This window comes from Ochlerotatus camptorhynchus, unplaced genomic scaffold (genome assembly GCF_037179485.1).
Source record: "Ochlerotatus camptorhynchus isolate MF236.1 unplaced genomic scaffold, CSIRO-AGI_Acam_v1.1 ptg000323l, whole genome shotgun sequence".
Taxonomy (NCBI): domain Eukaryota; kingdom Metazoa; phylum Arthropoda; class Insecta; order Diptera; family Culicidae; genus Ochlerotatus; species Ochlerotatus camptorhynchus.
The window spans coordinates 2,141,433-2,167,840 of record NW_027040811.1 but is presented as its reverse complement, the minus strand read 5'-3'; the positions used below and the strand labels follow the sequence as shown (position 1 = coordinate 2,167,840).

General features: G+C 39.2%; 2 protein-coding genes across 6 annotated transcripts in view; one reads left to right on the top strand and one right to left on the bottom strand.

Annotated features, from left to right (window-relative positions):
- Positions 1-26,408, bottom strand: part of jus (julius seizure) — a 452,703-nt gene that overhangs the window by 57,555 nt on the left and 368,740 nt on the right. The gene's annotated exons all lie outside the window — the stretch shown is intronic.
- The window catches only part of LOC135707916 (ATP-binding cassette sub-family C member 4-like), a 116,118-nt gene that overhangs the window by 7,612 nt on the left and 82,098 nt on the right, over positions 1-26,408 (top strand). The window contains exons 2-4 of the mRNA XM_065229835.1: positions 14,499-14,998; positions 15,088-15,295; positions 24,838-25,060. Coding sequence (XP_065085907.1) covers positions 14,667-14,998; positions 15,088-15,295; positions 24,838-25,060 — 763 coding nt within the window. The 5' untranslated portion in view covers positions 14,499-14,666. The remainder of the gene's footprint in view (positions 1-14,498; positions 14,999-15,087; positions 15,296-24,837; positions 25,061-26,408) is intronic.

Sequence of the window (26,408 nt, the reverse complement as noted above, 5' to 3'; positions counted from 1 at the left end):
TGATTGTAAATGGTTCAGTAAAATGTTTTGTATTCTGTTTTCAATAGTGTTTTTATATGAAGAAGGGTTGATTGTAATCAATTTGTTATAAAAGTAGTAGTAAAATTATGTTTATTTCTGTTGATTATGGTAGTACATTGATTTATCATATTAATTCATTAGCCTACCTGGCTCTTCATCTTTGTTTAATTTGATATTCTAATTTAATATTTGGGTTTTTCAACTAGTTTACAGAATACCTTTTGGGGATGTGTTTTATTTGAATTGAAAAAAAGTGATAACCTACCTAACTACGAGTATAACTTAACCTAACGTATGATCTGATAATTTGATCTCAGACAGATGTCTCTGAACCTTTCCAGGATGAATACTCTCCGTTCTTCTAATGTCTGAATTCCGCCAGGAGGTGGATCTCAGAATTTCTAGTCCGCGGGGGACTGTTTAGGACCATCCTAAGGATCTTGTTCGGGATCCTTTGGAGTTTAAGGTGATGGCATTTGGCGCAACTCTCCCAGATTGGCATACCGTACTCGATTACAGGATCAATTTGTTATAAAAGGAAATCAGGAAATAAAGAACAATCTCTTTCCATAGTCAACCCTCCAGGGTGGCATGTTTCCTCCTGGAGGACCTTAAAGTAACCAGTCGTTCATTATTTAGTCCGCTTGAAGAAACTTTCTGATAAGACGTCGTGAAGTACCTAACTGTTGGACGAATCAGCATTTTAAACATTAAAGGAATGTCTTAGAAGCTGAATATCATGTTTTAAATACACGCATTACTTTTGAAAAAGGTCTAAGTTTAAGACAATTAAAGATTCTGCACATGGCAATTATTTATTACTCAGAAATATCGTAAAATTTCAACTTGTTAGTTATGTATTAATAATGATCCTCATATGAAATCCGCAAATTGGAAGTAACAGTTCTTGTTATAAGAATTACAAGACTTGTCCCCCAAAGTTTTCACACTTTTTGCTCGTAAAATTCTGAAGTTCAGCATTGTAAAAACCACGCGTTTTTAGGATGGCGTCTTATTTTTTGTTTAATTTTCCATCGTTTTATAGTTTTAGAAAATCACTGAATGTTCCGATTGTCATAAAATAAGTGATATTTGACGATTTTCGGACGAAACAAGTGTCTGTCCATTTTACCCCCACCACCCCTACGTGTGCGGATCATCATCTTGGGCAATATTTCGGTACGCAGTGTGTGCATAATTGCTCCTACTCGATAAAGTACAACCTTGATGGTGAGTAGTGAGCGAAACGAATGAGTTGACCGACCTGGTTGAAGGGAATTCTCAGATCAACGCAAAACTAATATGTAGTAGCGATGATCTGTTCTATATTTAGAAGGAGGTGTGCAAAGAGTATTATTGCCTATATTTACTATGGTTGTTTACGTAGTCTCGCACGTATTAGATCGTGAACGAAAAGTCAATGAACTACTTGTATTTGGCCACCGAGGCACGGATTACAATTTTAGCTGTTCGGATCCATCAATAATTTTTGGAAAGAGACTATGTACACAACTCTTACTCCAGTGAACGTAGAAATCCTTCAAAATTCTTAGCAGATCAGCTCGACTTTGAGTTATTATGACGTATTTAAAGATTTAAAAACCGCCAATGCACCAGTATTGGCCATAGTTTCCTATTTTGGCCATACCTCAGAAAAAAAAAACGATTGCATCACAATCTTTGTGTGTTTTGTGGGCGATATGTATGTATGAATATGATTTACATCAATAATCTTAACAGGACTTAAAAACTCAAACCTTTAAAAAAGTAAGAGGTTGTATCCAAGACACGACCGTAGATTTTACGTAGGATTACGTGCTCGGTATCAATATTCGGCAACTGTGCTAGGGAAATCACTTTTTCCCATCACGGAAACGTCTCGTTTTCTGATGACTAAATTACGCATTTTAATTCACGGAATCAAATTCATTAGATAATTTAAAAAAGCGAAATTTCTTGCCAAAATTTTCCAATCGCGAGATGTTTGCAATCAATCATATAAATTCGAAATTTTTTTGGCTTTTTTTCTTGAAAACCTTACCTTAATTCGAAGCGTTTCTTTTTAATTAACACTTCATGTTTTAATTTATCCAACCGCCACCCCTCGGTCTGGGCCTACCTATCTTTATCTGATGAACTATGATTAAAACGTCAAACGACTCGCGCCAAGAGACATGTTCGACCTTTTGGATTGCCTCCTGCGGGAGGTGGAAGAGGTTGCGGAATTTCATGAGGTGGAAGCTGATTCGGCGGCAGTGCGAGCGGAAAAGAAGAAGCAAGTTATCGAAAGAAGAAAACAGGACAAAAAGTGCAAGTCTCTAATTGTGCAAGCCATTGCGGACAATCAGCTCGAACTGATTCTGTGGTTACGGCGATTGTTCGATTCTGTGGTTACGGCGATTGAAACGCTCCCGGGGGGCGTTGCCATGGATTTCGTCAAGAAGCGTCTTTTGGACGTCGATTTGAAGAAGCGGAATTCGGAGACGGCAGGTCATGGAAGCGGAAGCGAAGGTGTAGCGATGGCAAGTAACAGGGTGGCCAGCAAACCGGAAAAACCGGGAATACCGGGAAATATCCGGGAATTTGAAAAGTAACCGGGAAAACCGGGAAAAACCCGGGAATTCGGTGAGAGAACCGGGAAAATAAATTAACCATACCATAGGATAAATTTTTAAACCAGAATTTCAGAATAAAACATTGAAACAGAGTTATCCTTTACCAAATGAATGTCTTGCTCTATTTGCTGCATAATTTTTTTCAGTTTCCCGTGTTATTGTTTTTAGAATTTAATCACTCAGGAATATTGAAAATTGATTTTTGTCGTCTTAATTTCAGATGTAAAGTGCATGGTCCTTAAAAAAATATTGAAGATGCTGGACTTTCAAAACAAAGATTTGTAAAAACCGAAACTGAATTATTCTTTTCCGGGGTTTAATTTTTCTTTGTTCAAAATTCTCATGACATGAACTCCAGAATTAACTTGGAATTCGGCTCTGAATTATCTTGAAATTGTTCTGAAATAAACCAGAAGACACTCCGCGTAATAATTGCCGTTGAATTCTTTTTGGAATTTCCTTGCAACCCCGTCTAAGAATTTAATTGGAATGCTTCTTAGAATTCCCTTAAGTATTATATTTATTTAATTTTTCATATCTGTGATCTTGAATTTTTTTCCAAAATCTCACATTTTAATTATTTTTACTCTAAATCATGCATCACAAAGATTGTTAGTTATCACAAATTTTGAAAAAAACAGTTCTAGTTTCAGACACTACTCAAATTTTAAAGCCCCAGAATCTTGGGAATCTTCTTAAATCACATTTTTTGTCCTTTTAGTAAATTCCTTTCAGAGCGTTCTTAAAAATGCGTTCAATTTGGTTTTTTTTGTTTAATATTTACTACCGGGAATTTTTTAAGATTTAAACCGGGAAAACCGGGAAAAACCGGGAATTTCAAAATGAAAATTCACTGGCCACCCTGCAAGTAAGCACGGAAGAAGCCAAATAAAGTGTTTTCAGTGCGGGAAAATTGGCCACAAAAAGGCCTATTGTCGTGTGAAATTGGACTCGTACGAAAGGAACAAGAAGCCGAAGAAGAAAAATGACACGAAGCAAAATGCAAACCTTGGTGTAAACAAGGACGACAGTGTTGAAGACAGTTCGGAAATTGCATTCGTGGCGTCGATGTTCGTGTGTTGATGAAGCAGCTGATACCGCCCGTGGAGACCGTTGTGGCCAACGGTCAGAAGCTGCTGGCGGAATACAGCGGTGACATAGTGATGTATGCGGTCGTCGATGGGAAATGGAAGAAATGCGAGGCGAAGGACGTCCTGTATCTGCCGGGACTCAGCTGCAATCTGTTCTCGGTAAAACGAGTGACTAGATCAGGATTCCAGGTATGCTTCACGAAGGGCAAGGCGCAGATTACCAAGAATGGTGCGATTCTAGCAGTCGGCTGGTTCAAGGGTAAGCTCTATGAATTAGATGTTTATTGTGAGAAAAGTGAAATGGGGTTTGCCATGGTGACCGGGAAAGTATCGCGGAACGCGTTTCTATGGCATCAACGATATGGTCACGTTGGATGCGACAGTCTTCGGAAGCGGTACGAAATGGTAGACGGATTGAAGCTGACGGAGTTCGATGACAGTACGGTTGTTTGCGAGTCGTGTCTTTCGGGCAAGATTGCTAAGCTGCCATTCACTTCGAGCGAGGATAGGCGTTCCTCGCGGCCACTAGAGCTTATCCACAGTGACGTGTGTGGCCCCATGACGCCGCATACCTGGGATGGAATAAGATTCTGCGTGTCGTTTATAGATGATTTTTCTCACTTTACGATGATCTTCTTGATGTCGTCGAAGGATCAAGTCTTGGACTGTTTTCGCGATTACGAGGCCCTCGTGACAGTGCGTTTTTTGAACAAGGATTTCTAGATTCCGAACTGACAACGGCGGCGAGTATGTCGGTGATGAGATGCGGGCTTTCTGCCGCAAGAAAGGTATTGCGATGGAGACAACAGTGCCGTATACGCCTCAGCAAAACAGCGTATCAGAGCGTATGAATCGCACATTGATTGAGCGTGCTCGGGCCGTTTTGTCGGAAAGTGGGTACGGCAAGGAGATGTGGGGTGAGGCCGTAAATACTGCAACGGTGGTAGGAGAGAACAAAACTCCGTTCGAATTGTGGACGGGACGCAAACCTGACGTGACCAAGCTCAGGGTATTCAGAAGCGTCGCGTATACCCACATTCCTTAGGAGTTGCGAACGAAGCTCGATCCCAAGAGCAAGAAGCTGTATATGGTGGGGTACACCGCGAACGGATACCGGCTGTGGGATGAAGCGAAGCAGAAAGTGGTTGTTGCTAGGGATGTTGTGTTCGACGAGAGTTCTTTCTTCGGTTGCAGTTCGGCAAAGCAAGCTATGAATGATATTCCCCAGAAGCAGGTTGAAATTGAGCTCAGGCGGCCTGTTTCGTGAGCGTTCACCGGGAATGGTGGAGCCAGATTCCGAGCAGGAGGATACAATTTCGGATGTACCTGCAGTACTTGTTGTACGAAGGAGCAATCGGATGAGAAGAGAGCCTCAGTGGTTCGATATTTTTGAGATGTCATGTGGACTTGCGCTGTGTGCCGAAAATTTCGTGGACAATGTACCAAATACTGTGAAGGAGCTCAAGGAACGAAACGACTGGCCGCAGTGGGAAGCGGCAATAGCGAGCGAGATTGATTCGTTAGTCAGAAACAAAACATGGATCCTTACAGCGTTACCAGAGGGACAGAAAACGATCGATAGCCAGAGGGTTCTTCCAAAGAAAAGGCTTCGACTACGAGGACACCTACGCACCGGTAGCCAGAATGACGACTCTGCGTGTGGTACTGGCCGTTGCAAACTTCGAAGGGATGCGTATTCATCAACTCGATGTGAAAACGGCGTTCCTCAATGGAAACCTGGACCAGGAAATCTTTATACGTTTGCCAGAGGAGTTCACAACCAACGGACTTGTTGCAAAGCTTCAGCGTTCCTTGTATGGGTTGAAACAGGCTTCACGGGCCTGGAATTCAAGATTTCACGAGTTCATGTTGGGACTTGGATTTGAACGAAGCGAGCCCGACAGCTGCCTTTACACTGCGGTTCAGAACGGAGAGTTGGTTTTGCTGATCATATCCGTCGATGGTATACTGATCGCATGCCGTTCGCTGCAGGTGATAGCTACTCTGAAGGATAGTTTGAAGCGGGAGTTTGAGATGACAGATCTCAACGAGGTGAAGACTTTTCTCGGGCTTTCGATTGAGTATGACCAGGCAGCAGGTTTTCTGTGCATCAATCAAAAGCAGTACTTGGAGGGTCTGCTGAGCCGCTTCAACATGGGAGACTGCGAACCAGTACAAACGCCAATCGCAACAGGACTCAAGCTGGAGAAGTGTACGGACATAACCAGAGAAACAGATAAGCCGTACCGTCAACTGATTGGTTGCCTGATGTATGTTACTACGACGTCAAGGCCAGACATATGCGCTGCTGTAAATTATTTCAGTGGCTTCCAAAGCTATGCTACGGAGGAACACTGGAGCCACCTCAAACGTATCCTGCGCTACATCAGGGGTACAGTGGATTTGAGATTGGAGTTTCGTCGAAGCAAAGAATGTAGTCTGCTGGAAGGATACGTCGACGCTGACTGGGCAGGCGATGTGTGTGATCGAAGGTCTACGTCTGGATTCGTATTTCGTGTACTTGGAGGCTTGGTATCCTGGGCAACACGCAAACAGACATCGGTAGCGCTTTCTTCGGCAGAAGCCGAATATGTCGCGCTCAGTGTTGGAGCAACGGAGGCGATTTGGCTGAGGATGTTGTTACCGGATCTTCACAGAAGCGTAACCGAACCGACAGTCATTGGAGAGGATAATCAAGCCTGTATTCGAGTAGCTGAGGAGGATAAACCAACAAAACGATTGAAGCATGTGGATGTGCGCTGGCATTTTGTCAGGAATGAGATCCAGAGAGGAGCCATCAAGTTGGCATACGTGCTGACTGATCTACAGGTTGCAGATATTACGACTAAGGCTCTTCCAGGACCTCAGTTCGGAAAACTGCGGGACATGCTCGGGTTGTCGGCTTGACGGGGGGTGTTAAGATTGTAATTTATCCAACCGCCACCCCTCGGTCTGGGCCTACCTATCTTTATCTGATGAACTATGATTAAAACGTCAAACGACTCGCGCCAAGAGAAAAATGTAAAATAAAGAAGAATAAATTTTCACTTGCTAAAACGTGTTCAAAGTAACCTAACGTGTTTTTACTTCGGTCTGTGAGCCCTCGGTTTTCCTTTGTCCGCTTTGCGTTGTGCTCGGTCGTTGCATAGTTCTGTACTTCAATACTGTTACGCATAATCGCTAGGTACATAATCAAAGAGGTTTGGGGGTGATGTGGCTGACAGCAAGTCGAGCGAACGTTCAATTAAAATTAACTCTTAAGCAACAATAATTTATGGTGGTCCTGAAAAGAACCGTTTCACAGCGGTTCCCGACGAGCATCTGAATCCGATCAGTAGCGGTGCGGCTTCTTCCTCCTTCTTCAGTGAATCGACACCTCTGGTGGCTCGTTGTGTACTGGATAACAATGTACAACACCACGCGCCGAAAGCACCGACTGCCGACTGAACACCACCACACTCACTTGGTGATTGAATAAGCCCCGTTGGTGGGTTCGGGATGGAATTTGAATTTGAAATCTGTGTTAGGGAAAACGATTTTTGCAGGCAATCAGTGATAATTTTGATCATCATTACAACAGTTGGGCATTTGTGTAATTTTCATTGAAAATTGATAAAGTGTCCATTTTAGCAGATTCGTAGAAACATTTACAATCGATTGGCTTGTTTAGAATTAAAATCTATCCGCTATTGCCAGAGTAATTAGTGGTCAAAACCTGACCACTTTTCGTAACGCGGTAATTTTTTTTTATTGTGTCCTCAATATGCTGCCGAAAGACATAATCCTACGTCAAAAACGATAAACTTGTTCAAAACGTTCCATTACGCAACTCCAGGAGATGATGCTGGGTCATTAGACCGAATGAGAATGAGGCCAAATTAGAGCGAATCTTGAAAAATTATTACTTAGAACTTGCAAAGAACAATAGAAAGATAGACAGACAAAGTGTATCATGAAGAATGGTTGCATGCAGGGTTGCTTCCACTCACTTGCTATAGATGAGTGATTTTCGGAGTTTTGAATTCGTTAGATGTTGTAGTGGAGATTTGTGTTGTTGGATGCGGCAGGAGATTGAAGGGCGGGTGTTTGACGCATAGAGCCTGTCAATTTCGCTTTCAGAGTGTCGTAGTCAGCGGTTTTATGATTCGTGAGCGCTCGCGACGCTTGTGTCTAACATGTGCAGAGTATCATTATAGCGTCTAATGCTTTTGAGATTCCTGGTTGCGTGAAATATATTTGTGAGAATATCTTTTTGAGATTTTAGTAGTCACGTTTTGTTTGTAGTTTATATTTTATTTCTTTCATGTAATTATCGTAAATAATAGTTATTCAATAATAGATAGTTCATCCATAAATTCGTACTTTGACGCGAAGCGCTGTGGATTATGAGATGCTCGATGACCCTGGAAGGATCGAGTTTGCTTACTGAGCAGAAAATCATGGATTTAACCCCTAGCTCTTTCACATCACAATAAATCGCCACCATCATTTGTATATTTGATATTGAACATTAACCTCGGAAACTATTTGCATATCAAGCGAAAACGTAGTCCTGTTTTGTCACGAAGTGTTATGGTTATGAGATGCTCGATGACACTGGAGGGATCGTTTTTGCTTACTGAGCAGAAAATCATGGGTTTAATCTCAAGCTTTCCGTGACTCTTAAAATTCATGATCACTAAACAAAATGAATATATTCTTTCGATAGCCGGCTATCGAGAAATTAAGTAAACAACAAATAAACAATACATACTTTTGGTTGCATCGCCAACTTGAGGTGAATCCTAAACGAATACCCTACCCAACCCTCCAACTCCGTAGCACTTATGAGGGTGTCGCTAAGTCGGTGGCCTCTCGTTAAGTAAGTACTACATCAACATTTCCTTCCTTATCCCTAGTTATGGTAAAGATGGGCGTGGCCGGGAATAGCGACAGTCATGCTTCTGTTACTTAGATTGGAACCAATGTTTACTCCCCAGCATTATTCCTGAAAGTAGTCTAACTGAGAATTTCAGAAGAGACGTAAGTGTCACCAGTATCCTATCTACGAAGTGTATCATAACAACACTAACGCTAACGCTAACGCTATATCAGGGAGGAATAATGTCAGCAGTGTTGGCTAAAATTAAGATCAGAAAATCAATCAAAATCAGCTATCTTTCAGGATCAATATCACCTAAAATCACAGGCACCAATATCACAAGCCACCATCACCACGAAAATGACCCTTGATATTCGACCAATATCAGCTGTGATTTTCGATTCCCAAGTGGAAATTTGACATCCACCACCATTTTGGAGAGACTCTGTTTTGGCCGGATTTGGCATCCTGCCACTACGCGTGGCAATGTTGTTTTTGTACCAAAAGATATCAACCCACCGAACTCCACGGAAGTTCGCCCGATTGAGAAGTTTTGGGCCTAACCAGGTTTTAAAGTAGATGGGAAAAAATCTCGTTTTTTGATTTCAAAGTCTTGGAAATTTTACAAAGTGCCATAATCCTCAAATGCTACAAAGTGCCAGACATGTGATTTATTTTAAGTTTCGGGATATTCATATAAGATTTCAAATTTCTGGTTTAACTTGAAACCCTTCGCATGATTTCTTTGTGATGTGTTAAAATCATTTAAGAAATATATCTTCGGACTGCGACTCTTTATAGTAATGCCCACATAATTTTCCTTCAAAACACGCTAGAAATTCTCTAAAGATATCACTTGTAATTCAATAATTCAATAATTCTGGAAGTATTATCTTTAAATTTTGCTCATAATTTTTCAGAATCTGTTGGAATTTCAATCATCATTCCTATGCCTCCAAAAGATCAACGGACCTATTCCTTAAACTGCTTTTTAATACTGCTCAAAAAATTCGTTTAAATATTCTTCAGAATTACTAGGGAATTCCACTTTGAGTTTCGTTGAAATTGTTATAGGACTTGCTTTGGAACAGCTCTCCTAACAATTTCCTTGGAATTCGTTTCAGAATTCCGTTGGAGGAATCTATAACAAAAGGTCAAAATATTAAAGGTCGGAAATCTTAAAAAAATTGTTTCAAATAACGTGTAGCTTTTAAAGAAGGGGAAATAACATAAAATCATATTTCTCTTCTGAGTTTTCAATTTCAGAATACAGATATACCTCGATTATATGGACCCTCGATTATATGTACCCTCGATTTTACGTACTTCAATTTTATGTACATGTTACCTCGATTTTATGTACATATTTTTTGTACGTTAATTTTTTATTTTGAAACCTATATTTTGTTGATTTTGGTTGTTTGTTCACATAACATAACACATCTGAACTATATATAGGGTAAAGTAACAGTTTTTGAGGTGGGACCAATTTTTGTCATGGATTCGAAAACCAATCATAGCGAACGGATTAATCATTGGGAACCAATTTTAAGTACGGGGTTACAACCAACAATCAAAACGAAACTAACGATTTTAAATTGGCTCACTACTTGACTAGCCTATTGGCATAGAGGTAACTCTAAGACCACTGGGTCCCGAAGAAAATCATTATTATTTTTGGCTCACTCAGTACCAGAACAACGGTCCCAAGCAGTCCCAAGCTATTTCACTCACCCCTGCATGTTCTGCATGAATCCACACACCCCTGATGTTATCTGTCAAACTTTCATGGCGAATCAAAACAAACATAGTGTAGTAATAGAATTTCAACTAGAATAGGGTACGTTAATCGTTTGCTTGGGACCAATAGGCTACTAAAGTGGTGAGCCAATTTAAAATCGTTAGTTTCGTATTGATTGTTGCTATTGGTCCCAAGCAAACGATTAACGTACCCCATTCTAGTCAAAATTCTAGTACTACACAATGTTTGTTTTGATTCGCATTGAAAGTTTGACAGATAAAATGAGGGGTTATTGGTTTTTCCTATGTTTCGAGGGGTGAATCGATTAGCTTGGGACCAAAGAGAGTACCAGAGCTGAGCCAAAAAGTTGAGCACGTTATTTCGGGACCTTCTAGTCTGAGATTTACCTCTATGTTACAACCCTCTTTTTGGTTGTGTGATTCTGTTGTAAGCTTTTGTTGACCCCGTGCTTGTAAGAGGTTCCCGAAGTATTAAAACCGATCCCCGCCCTACACACTTAAAATGTTTCGCCGAGATTCCAACAGCCGAGTAGTTCTGCAATTTATTTTGCTGAGATTCAGTAAAACAATTGCCGAGGCTCAGCTAACAAATAACATGTTGCTGAGATATCAGCTAACAAACAGATATTTTTCGGAGATATCAGAAAAAGTAAATGCCGAGGTAATCGGCTGTTGGAGATTTTACCGAGCTAGATTAAGTGTGTATATCGCAATATTTCGTTAATATTTCCTATTCCTTAAACGGTCAGTTTAAATCTAGGGTACTTTGACATAAATGTGGGTAGATTCACGTTAGCGTGTACTTTTTGACATTTATGATCGTGAGAAAGTTAGTACCCCTACTTCGACTTGAAACCGTGCAGATTGAAATCTGAAAAATGGCTTCTGATAATTCTTACAAAGCAAAGAAGAATCGATCGGGTATTCTCCTCACTGATAAAGTGAAGATTATACAAGATTTGGAGAACGGAGTTTCGATCCAAGATGTGATGGAAAAGTATCGCATCAAAGCACGATCTACCATATACAACATCCAGCAGTCTAAAACAAAGATAATGAACAATATTGTGAACATCCAAGGAAACATTGGTAAATATTTTAAAGGTTTATTTACAGATAAGTTGCCTTAAAGATTGTTGTTTACAGCACATCGCAAGACCTTCAAGCAAGCTAGCTACCCAAAAGTGGATGAAGCATTATACATCTGGTTTTTGCAAAAAAGACAACAACACATTCCGGTGAGCCAGGAGATGCTCCGTGTTCAATCGGAATTTTTTTTAATGAATTGGTTAGTGTGGGTAAGTTTGGAAGTCGTGGCTATATCGACAAGTTCATTAAAAGATATGAGATTCGTCTTCTGAAAATTACGGGCGAGAAATTGTCAAGCAACATGGCAGTTATTGACGAGTACGTCAATGTTTTTGCAACAGAAATGCGTTCCAAAGATTTGCTTCCAAGTCAAATCTTCAACGCTGACGAAAGTGGCCTATATTTCAAATGCACGCCGACCAACCGGAAAATTTCTTAAACCTCGACCGTTGAAAAATTTGAAAGAGTTGCCTGTTTATTACGCCGCATCGAAGAATGCATGGATGACCCGCGTTCTGTTCAAAACCTGGTTTTTCGAACATTTTGTGCCGCAGGTCCGAAAGTTTTTGACAGAAAATGATCTCCCTATGCGAGCAGTTCTTGTTTTGGACAACTGTTCTGCACATTTTAATGCCGAAGAATTGAAGACTGATGACGGTGCTATCTGGACAATGTTTCTGCCGCCCAACACCACAACTGTAATTCAACCAATGGATCAAAACGTGATCCAAATGATTAAATCACGCTACAGACAAATCATGATGCGAGAGGTTCTTGAAAGATCAGGAGAGTTTCACGACAATGTAAAAAGGATCAATGTGAAGGATGCCATACTTTGGATTGCGCAATCATGGGATCTAGTTCCTCAAGCATCCATAAGAAAGTCGTGGAATTTGTTGTACAATCCGGAAGATGTGAAAGACGAAGATGATTTACCATTATCAGTGATTAAAAAGAGATTAACGGAGATCGCCGCCAAAATTATGGCGTCAAGCGTCATCGATGATGAGAATGCTGAATATGAAGTTCTGAAAGATTCCGAAATAGTGGAAAAAGTACGCAATCATACAGCTGACGACGAGATGACCTATAACACTATGGGTTCCAGCCTACCAGCCGATGACAGCATGAATGTTTCGGAATCTATTGATCCTGATGACGACTTCCAGTTAGTTTCTGATGAATCGGCGTTGAATGCTATGGACGTAATGATCAGATATGCAGAAGAAAACGGTTGGCCTCTCAATTCTCAATTTTCGTTGCGTGAAATAAGATCAAAAGTTTTCGAGAAGATAGTGGATAGAGAACGACATTACTTGTTATTTTAAAATCGATTATTTAAATATGATTAAATAAACATAATTTCAAACAACAATGGACTTAATATGAATCAGAATTGCTTTTTGAACTCAAATAAAATATATTAAGAAACCGTGTAGGAATATTTTTGTTTTGCAGTCATATTTTTTGAACTAAAAATCACCCTCTTGGACCACTTTACATTGTATGGTGTGAAAATTTTGGCTTCAATACTTGATAAGTATTTGTAATTTGATTTTTTTCATAACTGAACTACAAAAATATCAAAATAAAAATATGCTTCGATTTTATGTACGATTCGATTTTATGTACATTCCAGAATCGAAAATGTACATATAATCGAGGTATACCTGTATTTACATTTAGCCTTTCGTATTAGCCTTTTCGACCATTTGTACCTGTTGTTTTTTAGACTTTTTGGCCCTAAAGCTCATTGGAATGCACCCTTGAATTCTGTTTCAATAATCCTCATAACTGTCATCGATTTTCCCCATAATTCTCCTAAAATTCTTGTCAGAACTCTCTTGGAATTGTCTTCTGAATTCTTTTTTAAATTATCTTACAATTCTCCTCGAGTATTCCTAATAAATTCTGAGATGCCCATCAAGGGGGTTCTGATGTGTGGTACAAAGGAGATCAGGAGAATAACTCAGAGGGTATTGAATTCTTAGGATGGTTTCGAAATCATTCTGGGGCAAATTCCCAAGAAATTCTAAGGATAATTCCTAGTGATTTTTTAAGAGTTAGTTTCAAGGTAATTCCAATAAGAATGTCAATGAAATCGAAATCAAGGGAATCCGAAGGATAACCCTGGAGTATCCGAGAATAATGTCTAGAGAATTCCAAGTAATTTTTGAGCAGAATTCAAAGCAAATTGCAGGACAGTTTATGTGAATTTTAAATAGAATTATGGAAGAAAACTTCAGATAATTCTAAAAAAGTCGAAAACAATCTTTAAGTGAATTCTTTGGTGAATTCCGAGAAATTATCAGAGGATTTTCTTGACTAATGAATGATTATATGATTAGTTTATTTCCAACGATTATGATTAATGTATGATTTTAAATTTTGTGAGGCTTATGGTCAAGATTAATGCTTAGTGATTAATTAAAAAAATAAATCATTATTAGCGATTATGATTAATGATTAATCTAAATCATTTATCATTAATCATAATTAGGCTAAATGATTAATCGCTAATGCTGTGATTTAAGGTGATTCCTTGTATAGTCCACAAATGGTCGCCACATAGGCTATAAATGCACTCCCACCTCGAATTTGCAATTACACAAATCTCGGAAACTAGAGTCCCATTTCACCTGAAATTGCTACTGCATGTATGTTGCAGCGCAGCAAACGTTGATTAACAGTTACATTGTAGTACGTGTCGTGGAAGCTGATATTTGTGCACTTAAAGTTTCGAAGTGGTAGCGAGAATAAGGTTCTCACCAGCGAAGCACCTTCATTACCATTTTTTCTCCATAGGAATTCAACAGATTGAGGTAGTTTATGTACGAATTAAATTCCAATGAAGAAAATTGAGGTTAAGACATTGAAAAAATTAACGAACAAAGGGGGAGGGGGTGTTCGGCCGAAAAAACGACAGTTAACAACCTAAACTAAAATTCTGAGTCCTGCTCTGATTCGGGGGCATCAAAAGATATAATCTCATGCTTTTTATAGCCCGTGGAATTGTAAATTACCTCACAAGATAACGCCAAATCTTCTTCGTTTCGGTAGGACTCCTAATAGGTGCTGAACCAGCCAAAAACCGGGATTACACAAAGCACTACGAGAGGAGCAACGGCGGTGGTGCTACTGCAGAGAGAGAGAGAGAGAGCGTTGAGAAGGCAGGGGAGGGTGTGTGTGTGTATGTGTGACATGCAGCAGTAAGCAGTAGCAGCAGTAATGAACCCAACACAGTACGGCAAGGATCCCAGCATCCACGAGCTGCGGCGGGAGGAGAACCCCGTGGGGCAGGCCAATCCCTTCTCGCGATTCACCTTCTGGTGGCTGGGGGGCCTGTTTCGAACCGGGCTACGGCGGCCGATCGAGGAATCCGATATCTACGAGCCCCTATCCTCGCACCAGAGCGAACAGCTCACTTATCAGTTCGAGGACCGATGGAAGCGAGAACTGAAACGGGATAAGCCCAGCTTTCTGGCGGTGATTCGGGTGATATACGGATGGACCATTCTGTCGAAGGGGTTCCTCTACACGTCGGTGGATTCCTTTTCGAGGTAATAGTTCGCTTTACTGGCATTAAGATAGCGAATGTACGAATTTGAAATTCAAATCCGATTAATTTATTTTCCTGATTTCGTTGTAGGATCTTTCAACCGCTGTGCCTTGGAGGGTTGGTTTCGTACTTCGCGCAAGGTCAGACCATCATCAGTAAGGAGGAGGCGTACTGCTATGCAGCCGGGATCGTGCTTTGTTCGCTGCTGCCGGTGATGATTTTCCATCACTACATTCTGTACATCTTTCAAATCGGAATGAAAATACGAGTCGCATGCTGCTCGCTGCTGTACAAAAAGGTGAGTCGTCTACTAGCACTTTGGTTGAACTATGATGATTTGCGATTGCGATTGCTAGATTTTACAAAAACGACTTCAAGGGGTCAAATTACTGCCGAACCGATTGGTATTTCACTGTAGCAGTATTCTAAGGGGAAGGAGACAGAGGTTTCCTTAGGTTTTATAAAAACGAGGGAGACAACATAATTGTTTTTAGATCTAATTATTGACCTACTAAGCATAACCTAAAAATGGCCGAAATTCAGCAACAACGTTAATCATTACCCTTAATAATCAATTAATATGAAAAGTTTCATGTAAATCGGAGAAGGCCGAGTTTATCCGATTCGTCATTAGACGTGGAATTGCTGTTGAAATTGGTTTGGTGCTCGAGGAGTTAATCCTTTCGAATTCCTTTTCGAATTTTCATGAAACTCTACCCAGTATTCCCATGGAATTTTCCGTAAAATTCCTTTGACATTATTCTTAGAATTTCGTTGGAGCTCTCTTCAGAATCATAATTGAATTGATTTGCAATAGTTTGAAAATATCCTTAGAATTTTCCGTAAATTGAGTTTGAACATTTCTCAGAATTCGATTCTCCAGAACCCTTTCCGGAATTCCCTTTAAATTATCTTCAGAATTATCTTGAATTCGACTCAGAACAAGTTTGAAATTGTTTTAAGAGAGCAACAAGAGTTCTCCTCGCGAATTCTGTTGCAAAACTCTGAAATTCTCCTCTTATTTCCCCTTTGGAATTACATCCTCGATAAATTCTCCATACAATATATTTGCAATTCTCTTCAAAACTCTGCAAGAGCTCGTACTGCCTCCTCAGCAGGTTGTCGAGATTGTGTCACGGTTAGTTTAGTTTTCGTATTCATGTTGTTAAGACAAATCAGGAAAGTGTCAGTCTCAGCCACCTCAGTCAGGAGCACTTCTGAGACTCTTTGACTCCAATGCACAGTGGGCCAGAAATTAAATCTAGCAGGAAAAAATATTAAAGCTCCGGGATTGCATCAAATTGAGTTGACGCCTTGAGCAAAGCTTCTTGACTTAGTTAGGTCTATAATTTTGGGGATAAAATTAGTTCAAATTTTTGCCGCAAAGATGGCGCAGCGATATCATTTTTTTTTTTATTTCGCACGCTAGAAGATGTCTTCGGTAAAGTTTTTTTTCCCTTGATTTGATTTTCGTCGATCTTGTTTTCCTTGCTGAGCACCAATGCTACCGACGGCAGAGAGGCAGCTGCCACACTTGGACCCTACCTATCGACCCATCAACTCATGAACCGGGGATCCGAAGGAAGGCGTGATCAGAGATGTTATGTCTCAGAACGTCCCGGCGGCGCCGTGTAGGATTGAAACCCCAGGCCTGCTGGGGTGAGAGATAATCACTCTTACCACTACACGACCGGCGCCGCTCTTCGGCAAAGTTGTTCTAAAGTCTCAACATTCGACATTCTATGCACTTTGGTAGTACTGTACCAGGGAGGCAACTTCAAAATCATCTTCAGAATTTGTTCTGAATCCTTTGAAGTGCTTTTTTCCTGGTAGTGCAACAACAAGACCATATTGGCACAGCGTAAAGCATGGCCGGTCTAAAAACTTGTTTAAATATTAGAAGTTTATTCGTCAGGCAAAGTTTGGATATCCTGTTTATAAGAGGATACAAACATTTGAAATATTTGATACATTTAGCTTGAATGCCCTCAATGTAATCTTTAAAAGTTAATTTTTGGTCAAGTATTAATCCAAGATATTTCACTTGGTTTGACCAGGAAATTGGAACTCCGTTCATAGTGACTATGTGACTACTACTAAGTTTCAAAAAGGAAGCTTTAGGCATATGTGAAAATATTATAAGTTGAGTTTTGGAAGCGTTGGGAGAAATCTTCCATTTTTGAAAATAAGAAGAGAAAATATCTAAACTTTTCTGCAGTCTGCTGCAAATAACACGAAGACTTCTTCCTTTAGCGGAAATGCCTGTGTCATCAGCGAACAAAGATTGGTGGCAACCCTGAGGCAAATCAGGGAGGTCCGAAGTGAAAATGTTACACAATATAGGCCCAAGAATGCTACCCTGAAGAACTCCTGCTCTAACAGGTAGTCGATTAGATTTGGAATTTTGATAATTAACCTGGAGAGTTCTGTCAGTTAAATAATTTTGAACTAATTTCATAATGTAAAGTGCAAAAATTAAACTTTTTCAATTTAGCAATCAAACCTTCATGCCAAACACTGTCGAATGCTTTTTCTATGTCTAGAAGAGCAACTCCAGTTGAGTGGCCTTCAGATTTGTTTGAACGAATTAAAAGTAACTCTTAAGAGTTGATGAGTATTTCGAAATCCAAACTACTCATCTGCAAAAATTGAGTTCGTTATGATGTGAAGCATCATTCTATTTAAAATTATCTTTTCAAAAAGTTTACTTATTGAAGAAAGCAAACTTATTGGACGGTAGCTAGAAGCTTCAGCTGGATTTTTATCTGGCTTCAAAATTGGAACAACTTTTGCATTTTTCCATTCTACCAAGAAAGACAAGGTACTCTCTGGGAGTTTTTTGATGAGGATATAGAAAATTCCATCATCACCTGGAGCTTTCATATTGTGAAACCTTTTAGTTATAGATCTTACTTGGTTCAAATAAGTCCCCCGGGAACCATCAAAAATATTTTCCCGAGAGAAAATTTCAGATAATCCCGAGCAACCTGATTCTCAATAAGACTAGTAAGACCCAAACAAACTGAAATTATGGGAACTCTCGAATCGCTTAGCAAGTTTCTGAGCTTTTTCCAAATTTGTGATCAAAATTTTACCACCTTCTTTAAGCGCTGGAATAGGCTTTTGAGGTTTTTTTTCAAAATTTGTGTGAGTTTCCAAAAGGGTTTGGAACTCGGGTCTAATTTAGACACATTATTTTCAAAAGTTTTGTTCCTCAGGACAGAGAATCGCTTTTTAATTTGTTTTTGCAAATCCCGCCAGATAACTTTCATGGCAGGATCGCGTGTTCTTTGATATTGTCTCCTACGGACATTTTTAAGACGGATCAAGAGCTGAAGAATTTCAATCGAATTTAACCTCGCATTTTGGTACTGAGGCAGCTCTTGCTTCAACTATAGAAGTAGTCAGAGATTCAAGAGCATAATTAATTTCATCTTTGGTTTGGAAAGGAATGTTTGGATCGAAGTTATATTCCATAAATGGTCGATATTGCTCCCATTCAGCTCTATGGTAATTGAAAGTAGAGCTGTTGGGATTACAAATTATTTCTTGGGATATTTGAAAAGTTACTGGAAGGTGATCAGAACCGAAGTCAGCATGGGTAACCAATTGGCTACAAAATTGACATGAATCAGTTAAGACCAAATCAATAGTTGAGGGATTTCTTGCTGGAGAAAAGCATGTTGGGCTGTTTGGATATTGAATAGTGTAATAACCTGCAGAACAATCATCAAACAGAACATTACCATTGGAATTGCTTTGAGCATTATTCCATGAGCGGTGTTTTGCATTAAAATTACCAATGATGAAGAATTTAGACCTATGACGAGTAAGTTTGTAAGCTATAAACGTAAGTTGTCCAAATTTTGTTTCAACAGAAACTCCCAACGTTTCAAAAACTTTGGTTTCAAATGAAGAAAGAATTTGATGTTTGATTCGTCTATGAACAATGATGGCAACGCCACCACAGGGTCCATCAAAACGATCAGTTCTATAAATGAAATAATTTGCGTCCTTCTTAACCTTATGATCAGGCTTAAGGAACGTTTCAGTTATAACGGCAATATGCACGTTATGAACTCTCAAAAAGTTAAATAGCTCGTCTTCATTATCTTTAAGAGATCGAGCATTCCAATTTAAAATATTTAATGCTTTAAAATCCATTACTGAATTTCAAAGTCATGACAATATTGTTTGCAAATTTTACTCCAGTTTGAATAACATTAAACATGATTTCTGTAAAAATTCCATTTTAGGGGTAGTAATGCTTCCTAAGTCAAAATTGTCAAAATTTCCGTTAGAATTACGTTGGTTAGTATTTTGATTTATACCCACTGCAATAGCATCATAGATAGCTGCATTAACTTGCTGAACATTGTCATCAGCAAGGGGAGTAGGTATAGATGAAAAATTTCAAGCAGGGGTGATTAATGTACCAACGGGTACGAATGTAGAATTTGTTCCTCGCTGACCGTTGTTAACAGCAGAGGAATTTGTACCTGGTCGAAAACGTGAAGCGTTTCCTACCTGTCGCTTAGAACGAGATTGTAGGATTGCTTTGCGAGTCTTACATTCCCAAAAATTGGATTTGTGGTTTTCACCACAATTTGAACATTTAAATTTCTTAGGATCTTCCTTCACAGGACAGTCGTCTTTTGCGTGAGAGGAACCACCACAATTCATGCATTTAGCTGGCTTGTAGCAATTTTTAGTTCCGTGACCCCAGTCCTGGCACTTACGGCACTGTGTGAGGTTTTGGAAATTTCCTCCAGTCTTCCTGAAGTGTTCCCACTTCACTCGGACATGGAGCATAAGGCTAGCTTTTTCTAAGGCCTTAAGGTTGTTTAGTTCACTAGACTTGAAGTGAACTAAATAAAAATCATTAGAAATCCCGTTGCGCGAATCGCCAGGACGGGATTTCATTTTCATTTTGATTACTTGGAGTGGCACAACTCCAAGTAATTTTCCCAGTTCATCTTTGATCTGATCCAGGGATTCACCACTGGGCAGTCCTCTCATGACAACCTTGAACACACGTTCAGTTTTGGTGTCGTAAGTAAAAAAATTGTGCTGCTTCTCAGTAAGATACTTGAGAAGACATTTAAATCCGTCCAAGGTTTCAGCCAATACACGGCATTCACCCCGACGTCCAATTTGTAGTGAAAACTTAACTTTCACGAAGTTCAAAAGTTCCATGCGAAGAGCATGGAAATCGGAGGTGGTTATCACAATAGGGGGAATCTTTTCCTTCTTGGCATCAAGGTTGCAAAGACTCATTTCAGCTAAAATAATGTTTTTCGGAATAATAAAACCAAAAGATGGTATGATGGCATGTTTTACTTGTAACTTACAAGAAGAGGTTACAAAGTATGCGTTGGAAACATAAAACCTGTAAATTTTGCTTTCTATGAGTCACAATCAGCGATTTGCTGATCGCTGAGTGAGTGAGTGAGTGAGTGAGTGAGTTTGTGAAAAATCGCTGATTGTGACTCTCATGAAGTGAAATAAACAGGTTTAATATGTCAAACACATTCTTTGCAACCTCTTCTTGTATCCTACCAATTCAAAATTTGATCATGGCATCTAATTATTTCATAATTTAGAAAAACATTGTTTGAGCTGAAATGAGTTTTTGCAACCTTGCTTGGCATTAATCCGGGAAAGTTTACTAGAATTTTTCTTGGATGTTGAATCATTCTCATCATCCGTGAGCAAATCAAATTGATTACTCAAATTAATTTCATCTGAAGGGGGATCAAGAGTTTGCCCCTTTCTTTTGCGTTTAGGCGCCATGGCGGCAGTAAATTTTTATCCAAATCGACTTCCAAGCAGATTACTATAAGAATCTGAAGGATCGAAGAGGAATTTTCAAAATCGATATCCAAGAAGGATTACCCCGGGTAGGGTCCAAACAAGGATCGAAGAGGAATAAGAGTTAAACAAGGTAGAAATTTTACAGTACAGTATTTCCAAAGTGATTCCAAACATTCCTGAAGATAGTCAGTATTTTTCGAAGTGATTCCTAACATTTCTGAAGTGATTCAGTGCATTCCTAAGTTATTCAATTATTTTCAAAGTTAACTTTCCGCAATGATTCAGTACTTTACAAAGTGATTTCGAATATTAATTAAGTGTTTCCGGTCTTATTATGAAGTTATGCAGTAATTTGTTAAGTGACTCTTAATATTTCTGAAGTAATTCAGTACTTTCTGTGGTGAATCCAAACTGTTCTGAATCGATTCAGTACGTTCAGAAGTGATTCCGAACATTTCGAAAGTGATACAATACATTCCTAAGTGATTCAGTAGTTTCCGAAGTGATTGAAAACATTTCTGAAGTGATTCGGCACCTTCGAAGTGAGTCCAAACTTTTCTGAAGTGATTTCGAGCTTTTCATAAGTTATTAAGTGCTCTTTGAAATGATTCAGTACTTTCCGAAGTGATTCCTATTTTTTATGAAGTGATTCAGTGCTTTTCGAACTGGTTCCGAGCTATTCTCAAGTGATTCAGTACTGTCCGAAGTGATTTCGATCTTTTTTATATAATTCCAAACTTCTGTCCCATACCTCACTGTGGAATTTTTTAAAATCATCATCATGTCAAAATTTCTATCTTACGCCGCTAATTAGCGCCAACTTTTGTCCCCCTATCAGGATTTGCACCGTAAGTGGTCAACCACAACCAGATGAACTTTTTAACAGTTCAGTGGTATCATTTAACTTTTTTTTTTAATTTTCCCCGATCAGGGGCACAGGCAACTTCAATTTTACAATTTTTGATTGATTGTTGCCGTAAAATTTATACCAGAGGTATAAGCCATTTCAAATTTAATATTAAAAAAAAAATCTTCATAACTACTTAAAATTTAAAGATTTTTATCAATCGCAATCCATTTCAAATTTAACGATTTTGTATGATTATATGAGGGGCGCAGACTATTTCTAATTTTCACTTGAACTTGTCTACCTGGGGCGCTAGCTATTTCAAGCTTTATATTTTTTAAAAGATTTTCCAGATTTTTTTGAATTTTTCCCTGAACATGTATATTAGGGGCGCTATAGACTTTAAATTGAACGATTTCAATCCTTTTAAACATGCGCAAGTCATTTCAAATGTATCCTTTTTCAATGTTTTCCAGAACGCGTTTATCAGGGGCGCAAAACATTTCAAATTTTAAATTGAACTTGTCTACCAGCCCAAGTAACAATTTTGGTTTTATGAGGGTTCTGTAGACCATGATTTAGACTTGTAGAATGCTATAAAACCTCTATAAAGCTTGCAATGTTACTTGGGAGGGGCGCTTGCCATTTCAAATTAACTGATTTTTAAATTTACCTGAACATGTATATCAGACGTTAGTAGTTTCAAATTTAATAGTTAAGTGTTCGAGGGGACTGATTTGGGTGCAGTGTATTTTTAAAATTTAACATTTGCGGTGAGATTGTGCTCCCTGCTGTATTTTATCTATTTTGCAAACATTTTTTTCGGTTTGCAACCGACTACCCGCGACTACCCTCAACCACGGCACTGCACAAACCTCACGAACACTACCTGCCGCTATTTTTCAACAATTTAACGACCACGATTATCTAAAACAGCCTTGAAATAAAGACGCTAACAGTTACAACTACCATGTAAATTCTTGATGGCATGAGTGGGTCACGTTTGTATGGTGAGATCTAAACCCTTCTTAATTATTTAAATTCTAGCTAATTTGCCCAAGTCTGCATTCAGATAAAAGAAGTAAGCTAATTTTAGAATGACATGTGCGACTGTGTAGACTAATACGGATTTATGTGTTTTATGGTGTATTTGGATTGCTCACCCAAGCGAACCAAAGTGTTCCCAAATTGCTTAATATAACCATAGCCATTCATTTTATTCCTGATATCTCATGCGTTACGTGTGTGGCCCATCCGACGTTTGGCGCTCAAAATGGCCACCAATGGTCATAAACTTGCATTTTCAAGTGATTTGATGAGATTTTAAATCCAATGTGATCCTGGGTACTCAATTCAATTGTTAGCGAACTTTCAAGCAATCTGGTTTTATGAGGGTTCTGTAGACCGTGATTTAGAGTTGTAGAATGCTCATATCATGTTATGCTTGTCATGGGGTCCAAGATAGAAAGTGGTCACTTTGCTGGAGATTCCAGGAACATATCCGGATATGAAAGGCACATTTCCGGGAGCGCAGCCTGGTGTACATTCAGTGAAACACGGAATGTGGCTCTACCATGCGAAAGTTTTGAAGCTTGATCGGGAGAATACTAGCTTTAAACTATCTATGTCTCTCTGAGAAAAACAATTTTTAAGTTTTTTTTTATTTTAAATAAAAAAAAAAAATAATTAAATTTTTTTAGAGTGCATTTTTTTCAAATAGTTTCAGATGTTCCCTACAACATTGGTACCAAACCGATTGCACAAACATTTTTCCAGCAACAGTTTTCTGAAGATAATCTTAACATTTGTCTGTAGGCCCTTTTCAAAATTAATGCTCGATTTAGATTGCATTTTTGGTCGTGAGAAACGTTTCTGAAAATGTTCAGCCAAATAAAAAAATAAGAAAAGTAATGGATTTGTGAATTCGATTTTTGTAAATTTTTAAGTATAGGGGAAATGGCTCTAATGTTGGCCTATCGATCTAAGATTGGGCCCATTGCTAAAAATCTGCTATTGATCAATTTTATCTAGATGAACACGTTTTTGGGATGGTACTTGTGGATATTTTCGGCCGCTATTGAAAATTTAGTCGATTGCTGAATTTATGTATGGGCCCAAATTAGGGGCAGTTAGGCTGACATTACATCCATTTCCCCTATACCTTGAAATTTCACTGAAGATAGCATTTTATATGAGCTTTTTAATGAAAAATTTATCTATATATATAAATGAATTTCTGTCTGTCTGTCTGTCTGTCTGTCTGTCTGTCTGTCTGTCTGTCTGTCTGTCTGTCTGTCTGTCTGTCTGTCTGTCTGTCTGTCTGTCTGTCTGTCTGTCTGTCTGAGAAAGGTTCTTATGATGGTTCAAGACCCCTCCCTCATCTGCAAGGGGTGGGGGGGGGGCTCCCATACAAATGAAACTGAAATTTCTGCATTACTCGAGAACTAATTAAGCAAATGGAACCAAATTTGGCATGTGGAGGTCATAGGGGGTATCCCCTTAGATAAGAGGGGGAGGCGGCTACGCAAAATAGCATTATTTTTTTTAATCGGTGCATAAGCTCAAGCTAACATTGAATCCCGAGCAAGGCCGGGCACACTCAGCAGTCAATATTGATGAGGACAATTTTTTGTTATTTATGTTTGATACATTCTTTGATTTTTTACCATTTATATTTTTTTTTCCAAAAAAGGAATTATTTTTATAATGGAAATGACGTTTTTGAGTTGTGATTTGCTAAAAATATCAAATGCGCCATTTTTCAGCATTTTGCGAGATTTAAAATATCCGAATTTTAGCTCAAGTGTGAAGCAAACAATTATGCAAAGTTCCATGCAAATCGGTCAGATCGATTCTTCATTCGGCGTGGAATTGCTCAGAAACCCTGTCCGTGTAGCTTAGTAAACCTTTCAGCCGGTGTGAAAAGTGTGATTGAATGAATTATGCACGCCTTGGGAATGCTCTCCAAAAAAAAAAAAAACCTAAAGCGAAAGGGTACAGCCTCCGATCGTAATAAAACAAAAACGTGCGATGGACATTCCCTGGGGACATTTCGGACTGACTTTCGCATAACCACCGGTTCTACCATACCATAGACAGACACTACCACCAAAAACATCGAATGAATAAGTGAATACCCTGCCTCAATTTCTCTTCCTTTCACCCAATAAAAAAAACAGGCCCTCCGAATCACGAAGGCAGCCGGCACGGATGGCCTCACCGGGCAGGTGATTAATTTGATGTCCAACGACGTGGCCAAGTTTGACACGGCCGTCGGCTTCGTGCAGGACATCTGGAAGGGTCCGATCGAGCTGCTGGTGCTGGGCTTCTTCATCTACCGGGAGATTGGCTTCGCCGGACTGATTGGCATTGCATTCCTGCTGAGTTTCATTCCACTGCAAGGTATGTATGGTAGAGGCATATCTATGTCGGTTCTGTGCAAGGTTGAAAGCCGGGCGTCAAAATTTTGACACCGACGCGTCGGCATGTTGGATTATTCTTTGCGAACAACGTCACTGTCGGCATATCCATATACAGATAGTCCCAGCGGAAAACTACTCATCCCAGAAAACAAACGACCCACATTTCACCAATCACCCCTAAGCGGGAGAAGCTGTGCCGAGAGCATCAATTTACGGGATTAAACTGTTGGTTGTGGAAAACGCCCTGAATCCCTGTACATAAATTGACTAACATTTTATAACACTCACACTCCCACACACATTGGTTCCGAAAGCATTTTCGCAACACGTTTCATCAATATTTGAACAGTACTGTCGGAATATGTCGGCTCGGTTCTCGGCACTCTATAACAGCAATCAAAAATAATGGGGCGGGGTTAGCATGCTGGCAATTCTCTCGATAAAAGTAGCCATCGACCACATTCTGGGTGATTTCGACTTCGAGCTTGGGTTGGGGTTGAGATTTTTTTTTCAATTCGATACACCGCTGCTGTTTATGGCTTATTCATAAATGTGTTGCTTGAAAGTGTGGATTTGGGTCGGTTTCTTTTTTGCGATGGCACTCAGCTTGGATTATTTTGGGAATCCATTTAGTTCGTTATGATGCTGGCGGGCAAGGATGAAGTTTGGTTGGTTCGTTTCAAGGTAGGGCTTTCTTGGTGGGAAAAAAGTAATTTCCCTATCACAGATTTCAGTACCTAGATCTAAAAAAAAACATTTAAGAAACATTATAAGGGAAGTTCCGCGATTTGCATGGCAGTTTCAAACTTCAGCAAAGATCAGGGCAGTTCCATTGATATCAAGAAATTTGTCAGCACTTTTAAGAAGTTCCGAATTCTTCAAGAAAGTCTATAGAACTTTAAAGAAGTTAAGAGATTTTAAGATGGTTTCATTTTATTCAGGGATGTTTCGAGTACTTCAAAAATGAACAGTGAACTTCAGAGGATTTAAAAAAATATGGGATATTACGAAATTTTAGTAATGTTTCCAAAACTTCAGGAACAATGTATGATATGAAAAGTTTTATAAATTTCAGGAAAAACTGCCGCAACATAACAACATATAGGCATGTTCAGGGAAGTCAAAAAAGTTCAAGTAAAACATGTGACTTCAACAGAACTATCGCAAACATCAAACAAATTTTGAGAAGTTTTGGAAAATTACGGGAATTTCAAGGAAGATCACGGTTTACGTACCTTGATCTTTGTTGAAATCCGTAATTTAATGAACTTCCGACAGTTCAATTTACTTCAGTACAATTGCGAGTACTTTTTAAAAATTACTGAGAA